Genomic DNA, 21,046 nt, shown 5'->3' with positions numbered 1-21,046 from the left:
CAGAAGTTAAAAGTGATATAGTAGGGTGAAATATAACTGCAGTATTTAAGGTCTTTCCATACTTATTTTTTCTTGTGTTACTTTTATTTTCACACTGAATTAAGTATAAGTATGTGTGTGAGGTGGAGGGAGGGTTCGATTTGCTTGTCAACATACAAAGAGATTGCTATAACAAGTATTCCCAAGCTGACATTTTGGAATAGCTTAAAATAAAAAATATATACTAGATATATAAATGAAAACTTTTATGAGAAGAGTTTGGGAAGAGTTATCAAAGATTAAAATGATTTTTTGAATACAAGTCTTCTCATAGCCTTCAATTTGCTAATAGACATTATGACACCCATGGAGAAGCTAAAATTAGTATATCTTAATATTGTCTATATATCATTATCTCAAATAATTGCTTATGTTTGTATTCATGTTTAATGAGTTACATTAATACCTAAAACACAACTTAAGGACCTACACATGCGTGTACAATAGCATGTAGCTAATGTGCTATGAATTGTAGAAATGCAACATAGTGAAATCAGATATACCTTTTAAATCTATGACAATAAAGATTGCATTATGAAATGAAGAAAATATTCCTGTTTTAATTCTGAATATTCCTAAATATAAATTATAAATGTAGATCCCGGTAATTCAGCCACCTATCTATCCTCTAATTATCCTGTTAAGTTGATACTTGTTTCTTCATTAATTTATCCAACCAATATTTTTGATAACATACTGTATGCTAGGTACTAGGCGTGAGTCTTTGCTGCATTTATTTTTTGCTGCCTTATAAGTTGCCTAGGGTATGTAACTTTATCTATTAATTTATAGGTTATTTTTTGGAGATGGTTTTACAAAGCAGGCCACGATTGTTGGTGCTTATATATTGCTGCTGATGTGTTGGTACTTATCTTGGTGGCAACAAAAGCCCTTTTCTTTCTCTTCTCTCACAGGCCATACTTAGTGACTAAAATTTTATGAAGTTACTGATTTATGTTAATTCTTTGAAATTCTGTATAAAAATGCAAATGTTGTCCTTTGAAACAAAAGACTTTAAACCACTATAAGCCATTAACACATTTTCCAGATTCAGTTTATCAGCTTAATTACGTAGTAATTGAGCTTGGCCCTGAGGAATTAGGTAAATTTCATGGTGTAGAAAGTCAGAATCCACATGAGGCAGGTCAATGAGCAGGTCTGTCCAGACCTTTTATATAGGACACTATTTATACCTGGCCTTCTAGAAGTAGGGTGTATTTAAAGACTGGCAAATCCAGCATCATCTGCATATCTTTTTCACTGACAGCGTGCCCTGCTTTAAAAATTCTAATTTTAGAAAATAAACAATATGGGTATAAAGGATGATTTTCTTTCATATTTTACCTTGATGATTTTATGTATGTTAGTGAGTTTTATTCTTTTTAAACAAAGGGGGTAAATTGTTGGTCGATTCTTAATAATTATTCTGAGGTGGACATGCCCTTTATTTGGTTACATAGCTTCACATAAGCAATTTTATAGTTGATGCAATAGGAAGGGGGCAATCACATAAGAGCAAACACTCTCTCATTGCTATTTTTTCTATGGAGGGTCATAACCAATATGCTTAGACTCATTAGATCGATTATTCAAGGTCTTTCTACCCAGTGACTTAACTAAAACATACAAAACGAAGTACTGTCGGAATGCTGTTATTGTCATGCCATTATATGTATCCAAAACAGTGACAACGCAGATTAAAACCATACCCATCTCATCTGCATCATGTTCTTTTGTTTTTATGGTTTATTGTTTGGGATTTTTTAATCACCCTGGACCGATACAATATTTTTGCCTAATTTGTTTGTGATTTGCATTTTTATGCTTATAATGTCTATTATAATTATCCAGGAGAAATAAAAAATCTCTCAACTTTCTTTATTACTGTAATGAGTCCTAGAAGGAAACTTGTCTTCCTCTGAAGACTTGTGAGGCTAAGAGACAGAGCTACTTGTCTAAGACTTAAGTCTTTCCCATTGCCTTTTCATTTATGATCCATCAGAACCTACTTAAAGCCTGCAGTCCTATTTTGGATTGACATATCATTGTGTTATTACTTTTAAATAATCCATAATATTTAAGAATGTCCTTTTGAGGAAAGGTAATCACATATAAACTTACATACTTTCATACTATGGCTCGTAAATTTTCATGTTATAGCCCACAGTAAATCATTAATAAATCTTACTTTGAGGATTTGCTTGTTTTCATCTTCATTAACAGCAATGAAGTTAAAAAAAAAGGCTCCATCACTATTTTACTGTTTTTGATCAAGATAATAGTCTATTTTTGTTAGACTTTTGATACAGTGATGTATTTTTCATGTGCCATATTTTTATGAGATATATAGTTGTTTTGTGGCATATGTCATCATAATATATCATATAGCACATTTTTCTTCTTGAGTTTCTTTGACCTCATAACTCATAAATGGGCCAGTAATCCCAATGCATTTAAAGGAGAGAGAAGTCTTCTAAATCATGGAGGAAAACATTTTGTTTAAAAACGTAGACGTAATGCACCATTTGTTTCAAAACAGGATTGCTTTTATCCTGTGAATTTATGGCCCTTCAAGAAACAAATTTTATGTAATGAAAAGAATGTGATAACTGGATTTCAGATAAATGAAAGTTTATTCAAAACTTTGTGAATGATACCTGTGCCTACTTACACAGCTCAAAATCTCAAAACTGTTTTGACTTTAAGTTTAGATCATACAAATCATAATTTTGTTCTATAATAGTCATTAAGCATTGATCGAACTTTTCATTTTTAAATAATAATAGGCATTTTATCGTTTCTTTCACATATCTTTTTGTTTCTAGAAAATGAGTGTAGTATATTCTTTGGGGTATATATGGTTAAAAATGAAAATAAAGACAAAGAAATAAAATGAATTAATCAGATTATAGCATTTCTTTGCTAATGATACATGAGTATCTATAATGATATAAGGTGGTAAAGAACATTAACAAAAGCAAGTTGATTTTCAAAAGGTTAGGCAGGATTTGTACACATCAGAACTCAGAAGGATATAATTATTCAAGGCAGAGTTAATGAAATTCAAATGAAAAGGATTAATCTGAACAAGTACCTGGATTTTGCATAAAGAAGAGAAAATGAACATGATATTTCCAATTACACTGATTTTTAAATAACTATCTGAAATTTTTATTAAACCAAACTGAATGTCATTCAATGGATGTAGTTTACTCATTATAGATTCGCACGACTGTGCCAATAGGAATGCATTACTTTTAAGGAATAGATAGTAAACTAGATCTCCAAATGTCTGGTTCTCTTTTGATTCAATTTCTGGTAGTTTCTTGTATATGAAAATTACAAAAAATTCTATAAAACATTATTGTATATATCAGAATGCTGTAATAAATGAGAATATTCAAACTTAATAAAACGGGATTTTCTAGAAAATGAGTTCACAGTTTCCCAGTGGTGTCAAAAAGTTGTTTTGGAATATTTCTATTTCTCACGAAAGATCACAAGATCAACCCTTAATTTTCTCTAGTCAGTTGATCTGTACCACTTAGTATCTGTTATCTATGATGACTGGATACTATGTATCAAGATAGTAAATCCTTCTATAGATCTGTCTTCATTAAATATATTTAAAGTATAACAACCTTTTAGACTTTATAACATATAGCTGAATTGTTGCCCATAGGTAATTGTAATCAGAAGCATATTAGAAATTACAGGTATTCTAATCTATCTTTGTAATGGAAAGAAAAATTTTTAAAAGATTACTTAATTATCAGTAGTTTAGGATAGAAATGATTTTTCTCTTTCAGATTTTTCTAAAGCAATAAACTATACCTTTTTATTGATTATGTTCAACCGTAAGAATTTTAATATTTCTAAGTGTTCTAGAAAATGTGTTCATGCCATGGCTGAGCATGGAGGGATTATTTCCATGTATTGACACTGATTGCTCTATGGCTTATTTGTGACAATCTTGAAAATAATCACAATATGCATATTATTAGAGCATTCGCAACCTGAAGTTCAATGGCTAATATTTCTTTGAAGAGTATTTCAATCAGGTTAATAAAAGCTTCTTCATTATTAAAAAGTTTGTAAAAAAAATTATTTCTAGAACCAGATATAGAATTACAATTATTTGTCACTTATTTTGGGATCTAAAATTTTCTTAAAAATTGAACTCTTGTACACAGAGTAAAAGGATGGTTACCAGAAAAATTGGCAATTTAAATAGATGCCACATAGCATTCTTCTAAAAGAGACTTTCATTGAAAGATAGGTGAAAATGGTTTTTAGTCCAGTTTTCTGAAGAATATTTGTTAAATCGGTATATAATAATCTATGGCAGACACATGGGGTCAGGTGGAGAGAAGCTTAACAGATGAGAAGCCAGGGTACGGTGTGCTGCCTACATTCTTTAAGCCGTGGTTTAGGACTATGATTAATACTGGATCTTATTGACTGAGACACAGAATTCTGGTCTGAGAGCACGAATTATTGTTTTTTAAGTAAATCTAATTTTTATTTTATCTAGTGTCACTGAATGATTTTTTCTTTTTTTTTTAAAATTATACTTAAGTTCTGGGATACATGTACAGAATGTGCAGGTTTGTTACATAGGTATACATGTTCGATGGTGGTTTGTTGCACCCATCGACCTGTCATCTACATTAGGTATTTCTCCTAATGCTATCCCTCCCCTTGCCCCCCACCCCCCCAACAGGCCCCAGTGTGTGATGTTCCCCAACCTGTGCCCATGTGTTTTCATTGTTCAACTCCCATTATCAGTGAGAACATGCGGTGTTTGGTTTTCTGTTCCTGTGTTAGCTTGCTGAGAATGATGGTTTCTAGTTTCATCTATGTTCCTGCAAAGGACACGAACTCTTTTTTTTATGGCTACATTCTTGTTTATGGCTGCATAGTATTCCATGGTGTATATGTGTCAATTTTCTTTATCCAGTCTATCACTGATGGGCATTTGGGTTGGTTCCAATTCTTTGCTATTGTGAACAGTGCTGCAATAAACATACATGTGCATGTGCCTTTACAGTAGGATGATTTATAATCCTTTGGGTATATATCCAGTAATGGGATTGCTGGGTCAAATGGTATTTCTGGTTCTAGATCCTTGAGGAATCGGCACACTGTCTTCCACAATGGTGGAACTAATTTACACTCCTACCAACAGTGTAAAAGCGTTCCTATTTCTCCGCATCCTCTCCAGCATCGGTTGTTTCATGACTTTTGAATGATCGCCATTCTAACTGGTGTGAGATGCTATCTCATTGTGGTTTTGACTTGCATTTCTCTAATGACCAGTGATGATGAGGTTTTTCTCAGATGTTTGTTGGCCGCATAAATGTCTTCTTTTGCAAAGTGTCTGTTCATATCCTTTGCCCACTTTCTGATGGGGTCTTTTTTTTCTTGTAAATTTGTTTAAGTTCGTTATAGATTCTGGATGTTAGCCCTTTGCCAGATGGATAGATTGCAAAAGTTTTCTCCCATTCTGTAGGTTGCCTGTTCACTCTCGTGATAGTGTCTTTTGCTGTGCTCTTTAGTTTAATTAGATCCCATTTGTCAATTTTGGCTTTTGTTGCTGTTGCTTTTGGTGTTTTAGTCATGAAGTCTTTGCCCATGCCTGTATCCTGAAAGGTATTGCCTAGGTTTTCTTCTAGGGTTTTTATGGTTTGAGGTCTTAGGTTTAAGTCTTTAATCCATCATGAGTTAATTTTTGTATAAGGTGTAAGAAAAGGGTCCAGTTTCCGTTTTCTGCATATGGCTAGCCAGTTTTCCCAACACCATTTATTAAATAGGGAATCTTTTCCACATTGCTTGTTTTTGTCAGGTTTGTAAAAGATCAGATGGTTGTAGATGTATGGTGTTATTTCTGAGGCCTCTGTTCTGTTCCGTTGGTCTATATATCTGTTTTGCTGTCAGTATCATCTGTTTTCGTTACTGTAGCTTTATAGTATAGTTTGAAGTCAGGTAGCGTGATGCCTCCAGCTTTGTTATTCTTGCTTAGGATTGTCTTGGCTATATGGGCCCTTTTTTGGTTCCATATGAAATGTAAAGTAGTTTGTTCTAATTCTGTGAAGAAAGTCAATGGTAGCTTGATGGGAGTAGCATTGAATCTATAAATTATTTTGGGTGGTATGGCCACTTTCATGATATTGATTCTTCCTTTCCATAAGCATGGAATGTTTTTCCATTTGTTTCGATCCTGTCTTATTTCCTTGAGTAGTGGTTTGTAGTTCTCCTTGAAGAGGCCCTTCACATCCCTTGTAAGTTGTATTCCTAGGTATTTTATTCTCTTTGTAGCAATTTTTAATGGGAGTTCTCTCATTGTTTGGTTCTCTGTCTGTTATTGGTTTATAGGAATGCTTGTGATGTTTGCATGTTGATTTTGTATCCTGAGACTTTGCTGAAGTTGCTTATCAGCTTAAAGAGTTTTTGGGCTGAGACGATGGGGTTTTCTAAATATACAATCATGTCATCTGCAAACAGAGATAATTTGACTTCCTCTCTTCCTATTTGAATATCTTTCTTTCTTTCTCTTGCCTGATTGCCCTGGCCAGAACTTCCAATACTGTGTTGAATAGGAGTGGTGAGAGAGGGCATCTTTGTCTTGTGCCAGTTTTCAAAGGGAATGCTTGTAGCTTTTGCCCATTCAGTATGATATTGACTGTGGGTTTTTCATAAATAGCTCTTAATATTTTGAGATTTGTTCCATCAATAACTAGTTTATTGAGTGTTTTTAACATGAAGGGGTGTTGAATTTATTGAACACCTTTTCTGCATCTATTGAGAAAATCATGTGGTTTTTTTTTTTGTCGTTGGTTCTGTTTATGTGATGGATTACATTTATTGGTTTGTGTATGTTGAACCAGCTTTGCATCCCAGGGATGAAGCCTACTTGATTGTGGTGGATATGCTTTTTTATGTGCTACTGGATTTGTTTTGCCAGTATTTTATTGAGGATTTTCTTTTTTGTTGTGTCTTTGCCAGGTTTTGGTATCAGGATGCTGCTGGCCTCATAAAAAGAGTTAGGGAATAATTTCTTTTCTTTTGTATTGCTTGGAACAGTTTTAGAAGGAATGGTACCAGTTCCTCTTTGTATCTCTGGTAGAATTCAGCTGTGAATCTATCTGGTCCTGAGGTTTTTTGTTTTTTTTTTTTTTGGTCGGTAGGCTATTACTGCCTCAATTTCAGAACTTGTTATTGGTCTATTCAGGGATTTAACTTCTTCCTGGTTTAGTCTTGGGAGGGTGTATGTGTCCAGGAATGTGTCCATTTCTTCTAGATTTTCTAGTTTATTTGTGTAGAGGTGTTTATAGTATTCTCTGATGGTAGTTTGTATTTCTGTGGGATCGGTGGTGATATTCCCTTTATCATTTTTTATTGTGTCTCTTTGATTCTTTTCTCTTTTCTTCTTTATTACTCTGGCTAGTGGTCCTGTCTATTTTGTTAATCTTTTCAAAAAACCAGCTCCTGGATTCATTGGCAAATCTCGTTTGTATTTAAAGTTCCTTTATGCAAATGCCAAAATAGTCAAAATTTGGGTTTGAAATTCTGTTTAAGGAAGTTAAATACAATTTAGCAGACAAAAGTGAGTATATTTTGAGTGTCTTTTTCTTCATTGTATTTGACCATACAGCTAAGTTTCTTGCTAGCTATGATCCATAATTACTATATTTATTAAGCACCAATATGAATTTAAGATAGCTGAGAGCATCTCAAAGTAATGAAGATTGAGAAAACTACATATCAAAGAAGAATCAGAAAATAGATATAAAGATCTTAGAATTATTTTTCTGTTAAGAAAAAGTGATGAGGACATGCATCAAAACTTGTTTGAATTCCTACTGCTTTTTTTAAGGCCACCCAGATTTTTTTTCTAAATATTTTTAAGATACGTCCAATTCTGAAACAACTCCCTTGATTAAACAACTAACTAACTAACTAACTAAATAAATGAAAAACTACAACTTCTACTTACTCTGTTCCTGATAACAAAAATCTTTGTTTTCCAGAAACTTACAGGTGTAAAATGTATCATTAAAGGCAGATATAATTGCATAATTCAATGAGTATTATAAGAAATATGCTTCCTTTCGATGACGTGAAGCTATCTTTACTGCAGGGGTTAAAGCAACTAATGCGAATAAGAAAGACAAGCTTATTAAGTTGTGAATTTTATTAAGAACAACATAGTGGTCACCAACGAATGTAATGCGTGCAAAACACAAGCTTGTGTTACTTGTGCTGTTGATTCTACTAAGTGTTTAATGAGTCAGTGAAAACTTCACATTCAAATAGCCTGCTGAGTTATTTTTCTTTTAAGTGTGTAAAATGCTTATGATGAAATAGTGAAATTAAGAATTTCTTTAGAAAACTGTTAAATTCTGAATTTTTTTTTATCAAACTCTAGCCCAAGTTTCTAATACCTTTTAAATGTAAATGAGAAATATATGTACTTTATTCCATTGATCATGAAGGAATGTGTGCCATGGATTTGGTTAAGATATACACAATTAAACAAATGTTGTAAAAGGTATAATTATTTAAAAGCTAATTTGTGCAATTCTGTGAATTTGTTATATGACAACTAGATGAGATATCTAAATTAGAATTATTTCATTTTTTATATCATGTAAGAATTGAGTATAAAAATCCTAGGTCAGAGAAATGAAAAAGAAAACATAAAGTGAACAGCTTATAAATTTTACTCCTCTTTGTGTGGGGTTCAGTCTAGTATCCCCAAAGTCCAATTTATTACATTACTGCAAAAATAAGTATTGTGTTGTCATAAAAGGCTGTGCAGTAATCAACGGCTATGTTAGCATGCTTATCGTCTGTACTTCCCCAGAGACACTACCACTGAAACCCTCAGGTGACCTCATCAACAGGCAGGTGGCAGTTGATCAATTCTAGACAAAGTTACTGGGAGAATAATTTCAATTACAAGAATTTTGCTGCCTATAGTGTAGACAGAAGAGAGCAGTGGTCATCCATCTTTCTGAATTTGCGTGCCAAGTAGTATTTATTTTTTGCTCTTATAAAGAATAGGGAAAGAGGTATTACTGGGAAACTCCAGAAAGACTCTGGAGCTGGAAGTTCTCATCATGTCTAGCACTTGGATCCCAGTCAGAAAAGTGTAGGTGCAAAAGAGGAGGCTAGTGCTTCCTTATATCTCAGGACATTCTGGAGTTCTTTTTAAAATGTGAATTCCACAGTCAGTTCTGCTCATATAGCAGCTTAATTAGCAACTTAACTTAGCAAGAGACTAGCAACAAAAACAGGAGCTAATGTGTAGAATTTGGAGGAGAAGAGGGCTTAATACAAAGTTACATACCAGCCTAACTACTTCGTATCTGTTGTATCTCAGTGAAGATTAGGGGGAAAATGTATAGGAAAGTTGCCTGTGTTAGGAATAAAACAGATTTGAACCCCCCTCACCCAATCCCATATCTAGATTTCCAGTAAAATTAGAATTTTAAATGCCAGTTGCAAATTAGAATTAGAAATTTAAATGCCGGTTGCAAAAATCATCTTTTTCTTAGGATAAAACTACTCTCCTTATGACCTCATGGTCTTTCATCTTATATTTATGGTGCTAATATGTTTGTGTCGCTTATTATGAAATGCTTTTATCACTTTTTGGAAAAAGTAGGTATATAATTAATAAGTAACCTTTTTACTAGACTTACCATCATGAGGTTTTGAATCCAGTTTCAGCCCAGTTTGTAGATTCACTTGTCAGCTGTAGAATGAGACCTATATAAACTTAATGGAGGAGTTTTCACTGTTAGGAAGCTAAAAAAAGTTGTTCTTTTGTATATCTATACCAGCACACTGTCCGTGAAGAAACGATGATGGTGATGACTGAAGACATGCCTTTGGAAATTTCTTATGTGCCTTCTACTTATCTGACTGAAATCACTCATGTCTCACAAGCCCTATCAGAAGTGGAACAACTTCTCAATGCTCCTGACCTCTGTGCTAAGGACTTTGAAGATCTCTTTAAGCAAGAGGAGTCTCTGAAGGTAAAACCAAAGCACTTTCATTCAGATTTTACAAGGTGATCATACTGATCATTCATAGTGCCAGAACAATTGACTTAAATCGTATACATCATGATGGCATTTTGACTTACACATGGAATTCTTAAAAATACTGGATAGTGTGGTTAGCTTCAGGAATCTAGGGTAGAAAGACATAAGTTAGAAGATGTATTTTACAATATTTAGCATGGAGAGACATCCTAAAATGAAGAAACGCAGAAAAATGATCATTTTTACATGCAGTAGGAACAGAAAGGAACCACCAGAAAATAAAGTTTGATGGAGGAACAGTTTATTCCTAGCTAATGGATGACTTTCGTTTCCTTTTCCAGAAATGGTAGTTAGATTTTTCAATTGTATCTAATGTACATTGTTTTTGTTTTATATTTTTTATGTATACATATTCAATTTCAAATTAATGTCAATACCTGTGCTATAAGATATGGAATAAAATTGAATAGCATTCAATAAAATATTTTCTTTATAACTGCCAGCTAAAGGCTACCAACAAAATCTGGCTTCAAACCACCAATAGCAAGTTACTGAATTCTGAAGTAAGACAAATCATGATAAGGAAATAGGCTATGAATTTTAGAAGGCAGTATCTGAAGATAAATGAATGTAGGATCAAGAAAGTGTACATAATAATGTGTCTCCAGATAATTTTGATGATCGTACATTTTACGCTCAAAATGAAATATTATAGTATACCCAGAGCTTGGTATTTTTCAATGCAAACAGCATGCGATTATAGGCAAAAGATGAGTTTGCTATCAGCAGCACATATTAGCTAAAGTATTTTATACTCAAATGGTTTCCTGGAAGCTCATTCTATATCACACATTTGCCTGTATGAATATACAAATAGATAAAGCTATTTGTTTGTTTTGGAAATCGGTGTTGCAGTATCTTCAGTGACTTGACTTTAATATCTTACATTATATCAAATAAGGTATAAAATTACACAGTAAAATAAGAGCTTCACAGATCTCTGGAACTGTTCCATCCATGTCAGTATGCCACTGTTTCTTATTCTGTTTGAAGTAAAAGTCAAATCACTTATTGATACAATGAAGAGAAAAAACCTAATCAGTTAATAAAATAAAGCTGATGTGCCAGAATTCCTGTCATTATTTTTATTAACTAAGTTCTCATGGCAGCATAGTTTGTAAGTTCATCATTGTCATTCAACATGTAAATTATTGCTAATGAGCTAATATACATTCCTTCCCAGGTTCATGGACATTTGGTTCAGGAGAGTAGTCACCCTGATCTTATTAAGTTGCCCATTGAATAACTCTGTCTCCATACCTCTTAGCCTGGCATACTCAGAATGTTAGACCCTTGGCTACACTCATAGTGAATTATTTGTTCATCCTGATCTATTTAATATTATTATAGCTGACATCAGTCGTAATAGTATTGATTACTGTGGTTTATAATATGGTATTACTGTAGGTTTAATTTAGCTAAATGTTTGAATCCCCATAAGGTGCAGTTGTGGGCATGATTCCTTCTCTCTCCCAACAAATCTCCAGCAGGTGAATGGGCTTCCTACCTTCGTCAACTTTTTGAAGGGGGATAGTTTTGAGCTCAGTCTTTTCAATGAATATGTATTTCCTGTTAAAGGCATTCATCATTGTCATTATCCGGTAGTAAAAATAGAAAAGCAGTGCATAAATTATACAGCTGCTGGTTGGGAAGGTTTCAAATTGTGGTTGATTTTATTCCTGACAGATATGCATGAATCAAATTACAGAACTATAGTAGGTATTGCTGTGCTTTAACATACATACTCTTTTGAAAGTGCAGTATAACACAAATAATACATAATATGTTAAAGAATTACTTTCTAAACAAAATACAACTAAAATAGCACGTATGGTTTCAACAGATGTATTGAATTGGAAAGCTACCTAATCAAGTTGACAGAGACTATGCAGATAAACACCAACATATATATGCATATATATATATATACATATATACATATACATACACATATACATATATATATGTAAATCTGCATTTCATAGCAAAAACACTAGCTAAGGCAGAGCTAGAGAAGAATGAGAAACATACACATAAGTAATATTCTCTTTCTGATTTCAGGGCCAATATTAGCAGTTAATTGATTGTGATTGCTTGTATTTTCAAAGGTAATAATACTCATAAAAGACAAGAGTACATAATTTTAGAAGAATTGCAATTTTTGAAAGTTTAGAACAATATTAACTTGCATTTTATTTTTAAGAAAAAATCATTTTCATGATAAAATTTTCCAAAATATAATTACGTGTTAAACTGTCAAATCCTACTTTAAAGTATATCACATGAAAGCATGAACGTAGAATTTCTTAGCATCATAAGTTTTAAGTTACCAAAGGGTTTTCTCTTGAGAGAGTTAAATATTTGAAAGCTTATCCTAAAAGCAGAAATGATCCACTTAAAAGACTTAACTGAAAGGATTTATCATCATGTGTCCATATACCTGATTTTACTGAAAGCATCAGTTTTATTGGAGGATGAAACACTCTTGGGATGTCACCCATATCATTTCCTGACTCAGCATGCCTTGTACTCTGACTGGCAGCTGCCAGATCCAAGTGTCTCTGACTGTTTGCCTTAGGGCTCTCTCTAGTAATCAAAGCTCATGAGTGTGAGGTAGTTAAAGCTCTGCATCCCCCATGTTCCCCAGCAAACCTCAACCAATAACAAATAACTTTTGGTGGATAAATACCACTACTCACTCATTCTTCAGTTAGGGTAACTCTGAAGCATGATTTATGCTCTGACCCAAAATTCTGTTCCAGGATGAAGACCCCATCGCACACAGTAAAAACCTGCCTCATAGGATACTTTTTACTTGCTCCCTGTCCTACCTTACACGCACTTTACTAGCACCTCCTTGGATCATTCCCAAATACATCCCTTGTTTTCGAATCTGCTTATAGGGGAATTCTATCTAGGACATTTTTGAAATAAATAATGACATATTTACTGTGTAGTTAGCATTTATGTAGAGAAATTCTTAGAAATAGTTCATGCCTTTGGAGTGGAATTCTTCAAGTGATTCTGCTGCTCCCTCATTCGGGGAATCCTTAGTCCTTAGCTGTTCAATTAGGCCTTGGTATCAATTAATGTGAATTTTTAGGACAAAAATAAGAACATAGCTTATAATAAGAATGACAACTTTGCTTTACCTTTTGCAATAATGAGAATCAATTTACAGCTAATATTATTCTTTATGGTAGAGCAGAATGTTTTCACCTGAAGATCATGAACAAGACAAGCATATCTACCCACATCCCTTCAATATTCAACATTGCACTGGAGTTTCAAATCACTGAAAGGAGGAGGAAGGAATGGAGGAAGTAAGGAAGAAAGAGAGTTAGGAAAGGAGGGAGGGAGAATTGAAGAAAAGAAATAAGGAGAAAAAGAAATAAATGGAAGGAAAGAAAAAATATCAGGCACACATCATATCAATTGTCTCATCCAAACCAATTATAGTACAGATGCCTTGTTTGGAGTGAATAAAATGTGCTATACTTTGGGTAACCAAGAGGATGATGAAAAATGTGGCCGTATGAAGAAAGCTCACAGGTAGGAGACGTGGTGGTCCTAATGTAGATTTTAAACAGGAACAAGAAATAGAGACAACCCTTGTTCCATTTCGAGACCACAAGGGAAAGCTAGTAGTGAGCTTATAAGCCAAAGATAGTGTGAAGCAAAGTCGTTCAAGTCCTCTTGAGTTCAGGTTTTTTGCATTGCTCTTGAGAAATAAAAAATTGTTAGGTCAAGTAAACCTAAGGAATGTGGATTCGTATATTCCAAAAATATTTATTATGCTCTTGGTATGTACCACACACTATTCTAAGTGCCTATAAAACAGTGAAAAAGACTAATAAATCTTTGCCCTCATACAGCTTTTATTATAACATTGGGAGACAGAATAGAAGCAAGCAAACAAAAATGATAAGTAAATATTGTGTGTTGCTAGGTGATACGTATTTTGGGAAAAAAAAAAAAAAAAAAACCCAGAATCTATTAAGGGGATACAGGACCACTACAGGGGTAGATGTAGGTATAATTGAAAGTGGCAAGATTGCAATTTCAAATAGGGTAGAAATGACCTTTGAGCAAAGATTGGAAGAAGGTAAGGGAGTCAGCCATGGAGTCTGAGTAGAGAAAATAGAGTAAAGACCCAAATGTGGGGCTGAGCTTATCTTAATCGAACACCAACAAGAAGGCCAAAGAGGCTGAAGCAAAACAAGCCAGCGGAAGGGTAGAAAGAGATGAGGTTACGGGAGTTGTGAGTGTCCAGACTGTGGAGGGCCTTTGGGGCCATTGTAAAGAAGACTCTAAATGAGGTGAGAGCAATTGTAAGTTTTTGAGCAGTTGAGTGGCATGATCTCAATCATGTTTTAAAAGGATCACACCGGCTTCTGGGTTGAGAGTAGAACTGTAGGGGACCAGTAACAGAAGCAACAAGAGTTGAAAAAGAGATGCTGGTGGCTTGGACTCAGTAGGTAGTGACAGAATGTCAGATTTTGGAAATATTTTGAAATTAGAGATAGCAGATTTATTTCTCTGGTCACAGAGAAACTTAAGCATGCGTCTATGAAAACCCATTCTCAGCAGACTTGGGGCTGAGTTAGAATTTTGGTGTCATAAAACTTAGCAGAAGATCCCTTGAGAGATGTACGATTTCTTCTCATATTTTAGCCTTCGACACTTCAATCTTGCCTTGAAGTAGGGACAAAAGTACTGGCAACAGAGATTTTTAATACACTGGTTAAGATCTTTCTCCTCTGGAATCTGTTTCATAGCACTTAAGCACAAATTTAATAATCCCAATTAGTTAAATCAAGGCAAAATTATGCCATGAGCAAAGTGACTGCTTTTCTATTCTGGTATTAGGAGAATTAGATAATAGCAAGAGGCACCATACATACAAATCCAAACTAAGTATCTGAAGGAAAAGAAAAGAATGATTGTTTATATGCATATTGTAATACAGGGGCATTTAATAATATTGGAATAAAAGAATATTGCAATGACTCTAAATAATCATGGATCATATAAAATTTCAAAGCAAAATTTGTTTGCAAATGCTTTTTGAATTCTACTTGAATTTTCTAATAGTTTAATAGTTCTAGCAGTTTAATGCATGAAAAAGATGATTTTTCTTAATATATTGTGACTTTGTAGAAATTGATCTTTTGGACTATACATAAACATTTGCAATAATGTGATCAGTTGTTTCTCTTAGAAAAATTCAGTTTTTCAACACATTTATTCGGTTATAAATATAATTTGTTTATTCAACAGCTTATATGACTTGGGATTTATTTGATTGATTTGCTATATATAAATGTGTGTATTTTCAAACATTAATCATTAACTGTAGTTTAAATCATGCTTAAATTATTTCTATAGTACATTATTTTTCATTTGTATTATATGAAAAGATTTGTATTATAGAGAAGAGATTATAGATATTTACTGTATTTCAGTCATGCCCAGCTCATATTTATATGTGCTTTGGTACAGTTTTCTTTTATATTTTATACAAATCTCTCTTTTGTAGGTAATTATCCATTCTTTATCCCCAACCATTATTTTATCAAGCCTGGCAATTGTCCTACCTTTACTATTATGCTGCAAGTTACTCCCAACTCTGCTAAAATGTACTTTAAGAACGCACTCCTACTCCTTCCATTCTCCCAGCAACACTATTTTCACTAATTCCCATCGTGTAAATTGTAGAAAGCAGAAACTTCCATTTTAAAACTTACAGATCATGAGGCTGGTAGAAATTTTGAAGTTGCAAGTAAGTTTTGGGGACGTTTTCCTTTTATTCTCAAACGATTGAAGCTGTGCTTCGACCAATTATGTCATTTTTTTATGTGTGATATATAATTACTGATTCGTTATTTATGCAAAGACAATGCATCATCCTATGAAGAATATTTTGGTCCAAATAAATAGCTGTGTTTAGAAAGTGTTTTCTGACATGGGGACAATAAACCATGAAGAAAAAATTAAAAAGTCAACTTACCATAGAGCCACCAAAAATAACTTTTTAACTTGTTTTGGAAGCTCCGTAAAACCTAGTTAATAAGTACTTTAATGCCTTTTGATTGAACACAGTTCCCAATTCGATATGTCATTAATGTAGTGCCTGGTAGCTGGATGGGATGTAAAGAGTGTAAGAATTAGATTTATATAGGGTGTTGCCTTTATCTGTCAGATAAAGACAAATTCCAGAGAGTGAAAATGAACTGGAGTTTGAGTCTTTGGTTCTCTTATTTCTCTTTTTCAATTTTAAGATAGATCTACTCCCCAACGGCTGCTGTCACAACAGCTACTAATGGGTTTTTCTAATCCTTTTTTCTTAGAAATAAAAGTTATGTGCTCCTCTGTTAACCAAGTTACAAAGTGTCTCAAGGCATTTCTGATACCTAAAACTCCTTAAAGCTATTATTTTCACCTTCCCAAAATATGACGACAATAGTGCCTAGGGTTTTATAAGTCTATAAACACTATCCATGCATTTAAGTATGTGTATAACCCATTTTACTGCAGTGCTACAATTTTCAAGAAGGTGATACATACACACAGCCACCAGGAAGAAAAAATAGTACCTTGTTTGTTGTTTTTTTTTCTCCACCACTGTGTCTAGAACTCCTGGAACAGCACCTAGCACTTAATAGGTACTGAATGTACATCTGTTGAATTAGTGAGTGATGGTCTGATACATGTAGGTGTGGACTCTGAGATAGAAGAAGACAGTGCAATGTTAATCAGTGCCGGTACTAAAGGAGAAAACCAAATTTACTTCTTTTTGTATTGTATCCTAACTCACTTAGTTAAATCATCTAGACATGTGAATTCTACAAATCTATACACATATAAGCATGAAGAAATTGTTCTAGGTTTGTATATACTGAATCTAAAACAATCATTTATGAAAATGTGTGACAGGGAACCCACATATAATTAAGACATTACTAACATTTTTCCACATTATTGAGCTTTCATTATGTGGTTATGATAAGCAGTAGAGTAAAGAGTTCAGCAAAGTACTGTATTGGAACCTAAAAAGCTTAGAAAGATTTAACCTGATTGTTGATAGTTGTGCCCTTGTGCAAGTAACATAAAATATTTAGGCCTGTTTTTTAATGTTGAAATTAAATCAGTGATAATAACTGCCCCTGCCTACTCAACTGTACTATTGTGAAGATACAGTGAAATCATGTACGACTATGTAGGAAAATTCCTGTTAAAATGTATAATTATATAAATTTCAAGATTTGTAAAATGCATATTGTTTCATCAAACATCCCAAATTCTAAGAAAGTTATAAATTTCCATGTAAAGTATCCTAAAAACAAATTACCTTTAAGAATGTGTTAAACGTTATAAAATTGCATATTTATAATTAAAAAAAGTAAATAAAATGTTAACCACATAAAATATACATAAAGTTATTTCCAGATTTGGCAAATATTCTAAAGCTAAAAAAACTTCAAAATAAGAGAATACATAGAAGTTAAAACACGTTTGCTTTTGAAGAAATCTTCCTTAGAGGATCTTACAAACTTGATCATATTCTTTTATTGTACAGATGTTCCTTGACTTATGGTGGGGTCATATCCAGATAAACCCATTGTGAGTTGAGAATTTCGTATGCGGAAATGCATTTAATACACTTAACCCACCAAATATCATGGTTTAGCCTAGCTTACCTTAAACATGCTCTGAACACCTATGTTAACCTACAGTTGCGCAAAGTCATAGAACACAAGACCTATTTTATAGTAAAGTGTTGCATATCTCATTCAATTTAAGGAATACTATACTGAAGTATGGTTCCTAATGATTGTATATCACTTTCGCACCACCCTAAAGTTGAAAAATCATTAAGTAGAACCATTATAAGATGGAGACCGTGTGTTTTTGCAAGGCTAGTTGTTTCTTATTCAGGAGTAATTTTTTTATTCTATTTATTTAAGGTATAAAAGAAATAACTCATTTTATTGTATATTTATCTTGAGATACAGAAATGCAACTCTAAATTATTCCAATATTCTGTGTACCATAACTTTTATCAAGAAGAGGATACTGTTTTCTAGCTTGTTTTTCATTGTTGTTTTATTTTGGGCTTTAGTTTTTTTATGAAATATGTTGATTTATTTTTTCCATTTCTATTTCAGTAACTTAAAACCCGTTGTTCTAATTGTGAGTTCAGAACCATGACAAAAACTATTGAAAAATATTGCAACTCTAGGCAAAGAATGATTTAATCAGTAGTATTTTTTTCTCCTTTTTCCTTTGGAATGTTGAAATTTGCTTTTGTTGTTTATTTTTTGTTGTCTTTCCTTTGCCATTTAAAAAAGCTAGTTTGTGTTTATTTTTTCCTGGTTAAATTTGTAACCATGAACATATTAAAATTATAATACTATTCCATTGAACCTTATGAATTGTCATCAAGTCTTTCAAAATGGTTAAATATTGGCAATATCTTATAGTTTAATACAATGACTTGTACCCAAGTCTGCTTATTTCTGAATATTAATATATATCATTAAACATCCTGAGGGAAAAAAATCAAGAACTTTTCGTTGTAAATCACATATGATTAACAGACACCAATTCCCAAATTTAATTTGCCAAACCACAGGCAAAAGATTAAAAAGTATTATCAATAAGGAAATCTATGGAGCTTCCAAAAAGGTAAAAAAATTGAGTAGTGTGTTAGCTTCCTGCTCCCATATCGTGTTTTTCTATTTCTTTTCTTTTTTTTTTTTTTTAGATGTATGCATTTGCGTACAGAACAATTGTGTGAAAGAGCGATTTTGCTTTTCTGTCCCCCGTGTAAAACAATATGATGGAAAGCACATTTCCCCAACATCAGTAGTATTAGTTATATATAAAACGGGCATAATATTACCAAATATGTTTTCTGTTTTACCAAAATAGTTTACTGTCATCAATATTAATTTTTGTAGGTTTGATTATATTTTATCATGTATGCTAGCTACCTATGAAGTTGCTTAATCATTTATACTAAATTTTCATTTATCAAAATAATAAGATGCTCATGATTCCATATTTAAATAGAATTAAAAAGTATAACATGAATTTTAAAAAAGCATATTCCATTCATTGGTGATAATCAATTTGTGAGGTTTTCTTGGATTGTTGTAGTGCTTTGGAATTTTTCCTCCATAAAACCTACCTGCCCCTCCTCTGCTGAGTCACACAACACTAAAAGCATATGCTGACTCTAAGAAATTTGAGATCATAGAATGCCATATATTTTGAACTAAGAGAAAAGTACTTACTTCTATACAACCCCCTTTGCCATGCGTGTGAGTCAATTTTTCTATTTGGATTTTCTGTAAAATGATTTAGGCGATGTGTACAACTTAACACAAAATGTATGTACCATAAAAGGATTGGTAAAATTGTTTTCAATTCACTTAGTGCTGATGGACTAGAATCATTTTATCTGAGAAACACTTGGATCAGTAAAGTGCAGGGTTCTTTTGTTGTTCTTTTTGTTCTTGCTGATGCTCTGTGGCATCCGAAGAAATGGGCAGACATAATTCTGAATAAAGGAGTTTTTTGTTAGATATCTAATGTGCTGTGAGGAAACCATAAGGAAACTCAGCCAGGAAATGCACATGGACTTCTATTCCACTGTTTAACAGCTAATGATCAGTAAAAGTAAAGTAGAATAAACCAGGAATTACCTGAATAGCTCACGTCTGACCATACCTGAATACCTATCTACAATGGCTGAACAGAGTAACAGATCTTAGAGGTTCAATGATTCAATTGAAACTGGGTTTTCATAAGCAAGTTCAACTCAACTTTTTACTTCAAGTCAACAGATATTTATTAATGCCACAAGTGGTATGCTTAACATTCTAAAAGATACAGAAATATTAAGGAATAATCCTTGTACTCTGGTAGTTTATAACATTATTGAATATACATATTATAGTTATACAAACAATTTAGAAAGTAATAAAGACATTAAGGACGTAATCCAAGCAAAAATATATAAGACATGAGTGTAACTGAAATCATGAAAAGAAGAAAGCAGCACAAAAAGCAGAAACTAGGAAGAATTTTATAGAGGAGGAATCCTTAGCTTGAGGTGTGAATATAATTGGAATCTGGACTAACCTTGAATCTAATTGCTGACAGTTACTATTTTTGTGCCAGGACACATTCTAAACACTTAGAGTAACTTGTATGGTCATCATAACAGCCCTACGAGGAAGGCTCTATTACTGTACCCATACTCAGATAGAGAAATGGAGATCTTGATCAGTTAAGTGACTTGCTCACGTGAGATAATTTTTTTTTTTTTTATTTAGAAAGAAAAGAGGTTTAATTGGCTCACGGTTCCACATGCTATTACAGGAAGCATGGCTGGGGGTGCTCAGGAAACTTACAATCATGGTGGAAGGTGAAGGGGAAGCAGGCATGTCTCACAGGGCTAGAGCATCGAGAGAGAAAGAGTGAAGGGGGAAGTGCTACACACTTTCAGACAACCAGATCTCGTGAGAACTCATTCACTGTCATGAGAATAGCAAGGGTGAAATCAGCCCCCATGATTCAATCACCTCCCACCCGGTCTCTTCTCCAAAATTGGGGATTACAATGAAACATGAGATTTGAGTGGGGACACAGAGCCAAACTGTATCAGCCAGGAGTTGGTAATCATTGAGGCTGGATGGGAGACACCAAGCACTGCTTTTTTTTTTTTTTTTCATTTTTTTGAGACGTAGTCTTGCTCTGTCGCCCAGGCTGGAGTGCAGTGGCACGGTCTCGGCTCACTGCAACCTCCGCCTCCCGGGTTCATGCCATTCTCCTGCCTCAGCCTCCTGAGTAGCTGGGACTACAGGCGCTTGCCATCACGCCTGGCT

At 33.5% G+C, this 21,046-nt stretch overlaps 1 protein-coding gene across 1 annotated transcript in view; it reads left to right on the top strand.

The window, feature by feature from the left end:
• The window catches only part of DMD (dystrophin), a 1,770,560-nt gene that overhangs the window by 532,926 nt on the left and 1,216,588 nt on the right, over window positions 1-21,046 (top strand). Inside the window, exon 40 of the mRNA XM_030807549.1 lies at window positions 9,888-10,082. Within this exon, the coding sequence (XP_030663409.1) occupies window positions 9,888-10,082 (195 nt within the window). The remainder of the gene's footprint in view (window positions 1-9,887; window positions 10,083-21,046) is intronic.

This window comes from Nomascus leucogenys, chromosome X (genome assembly GCF_006542625.1).
Source record: "Nomascus leucogenys isolate Asia chromosome X, Asia_NLE_v1, whole genome shotgun sequence".
Taxonomy (NCBI): Eukaryota; Metazoa; Chordata; class Mammalia; order Primates; family Hylobatidae; genus Nomascus; species Nomascus leucogenys.
This window is presented reverse-complemented; position numbering and strand designations above follow the sequence as displayed.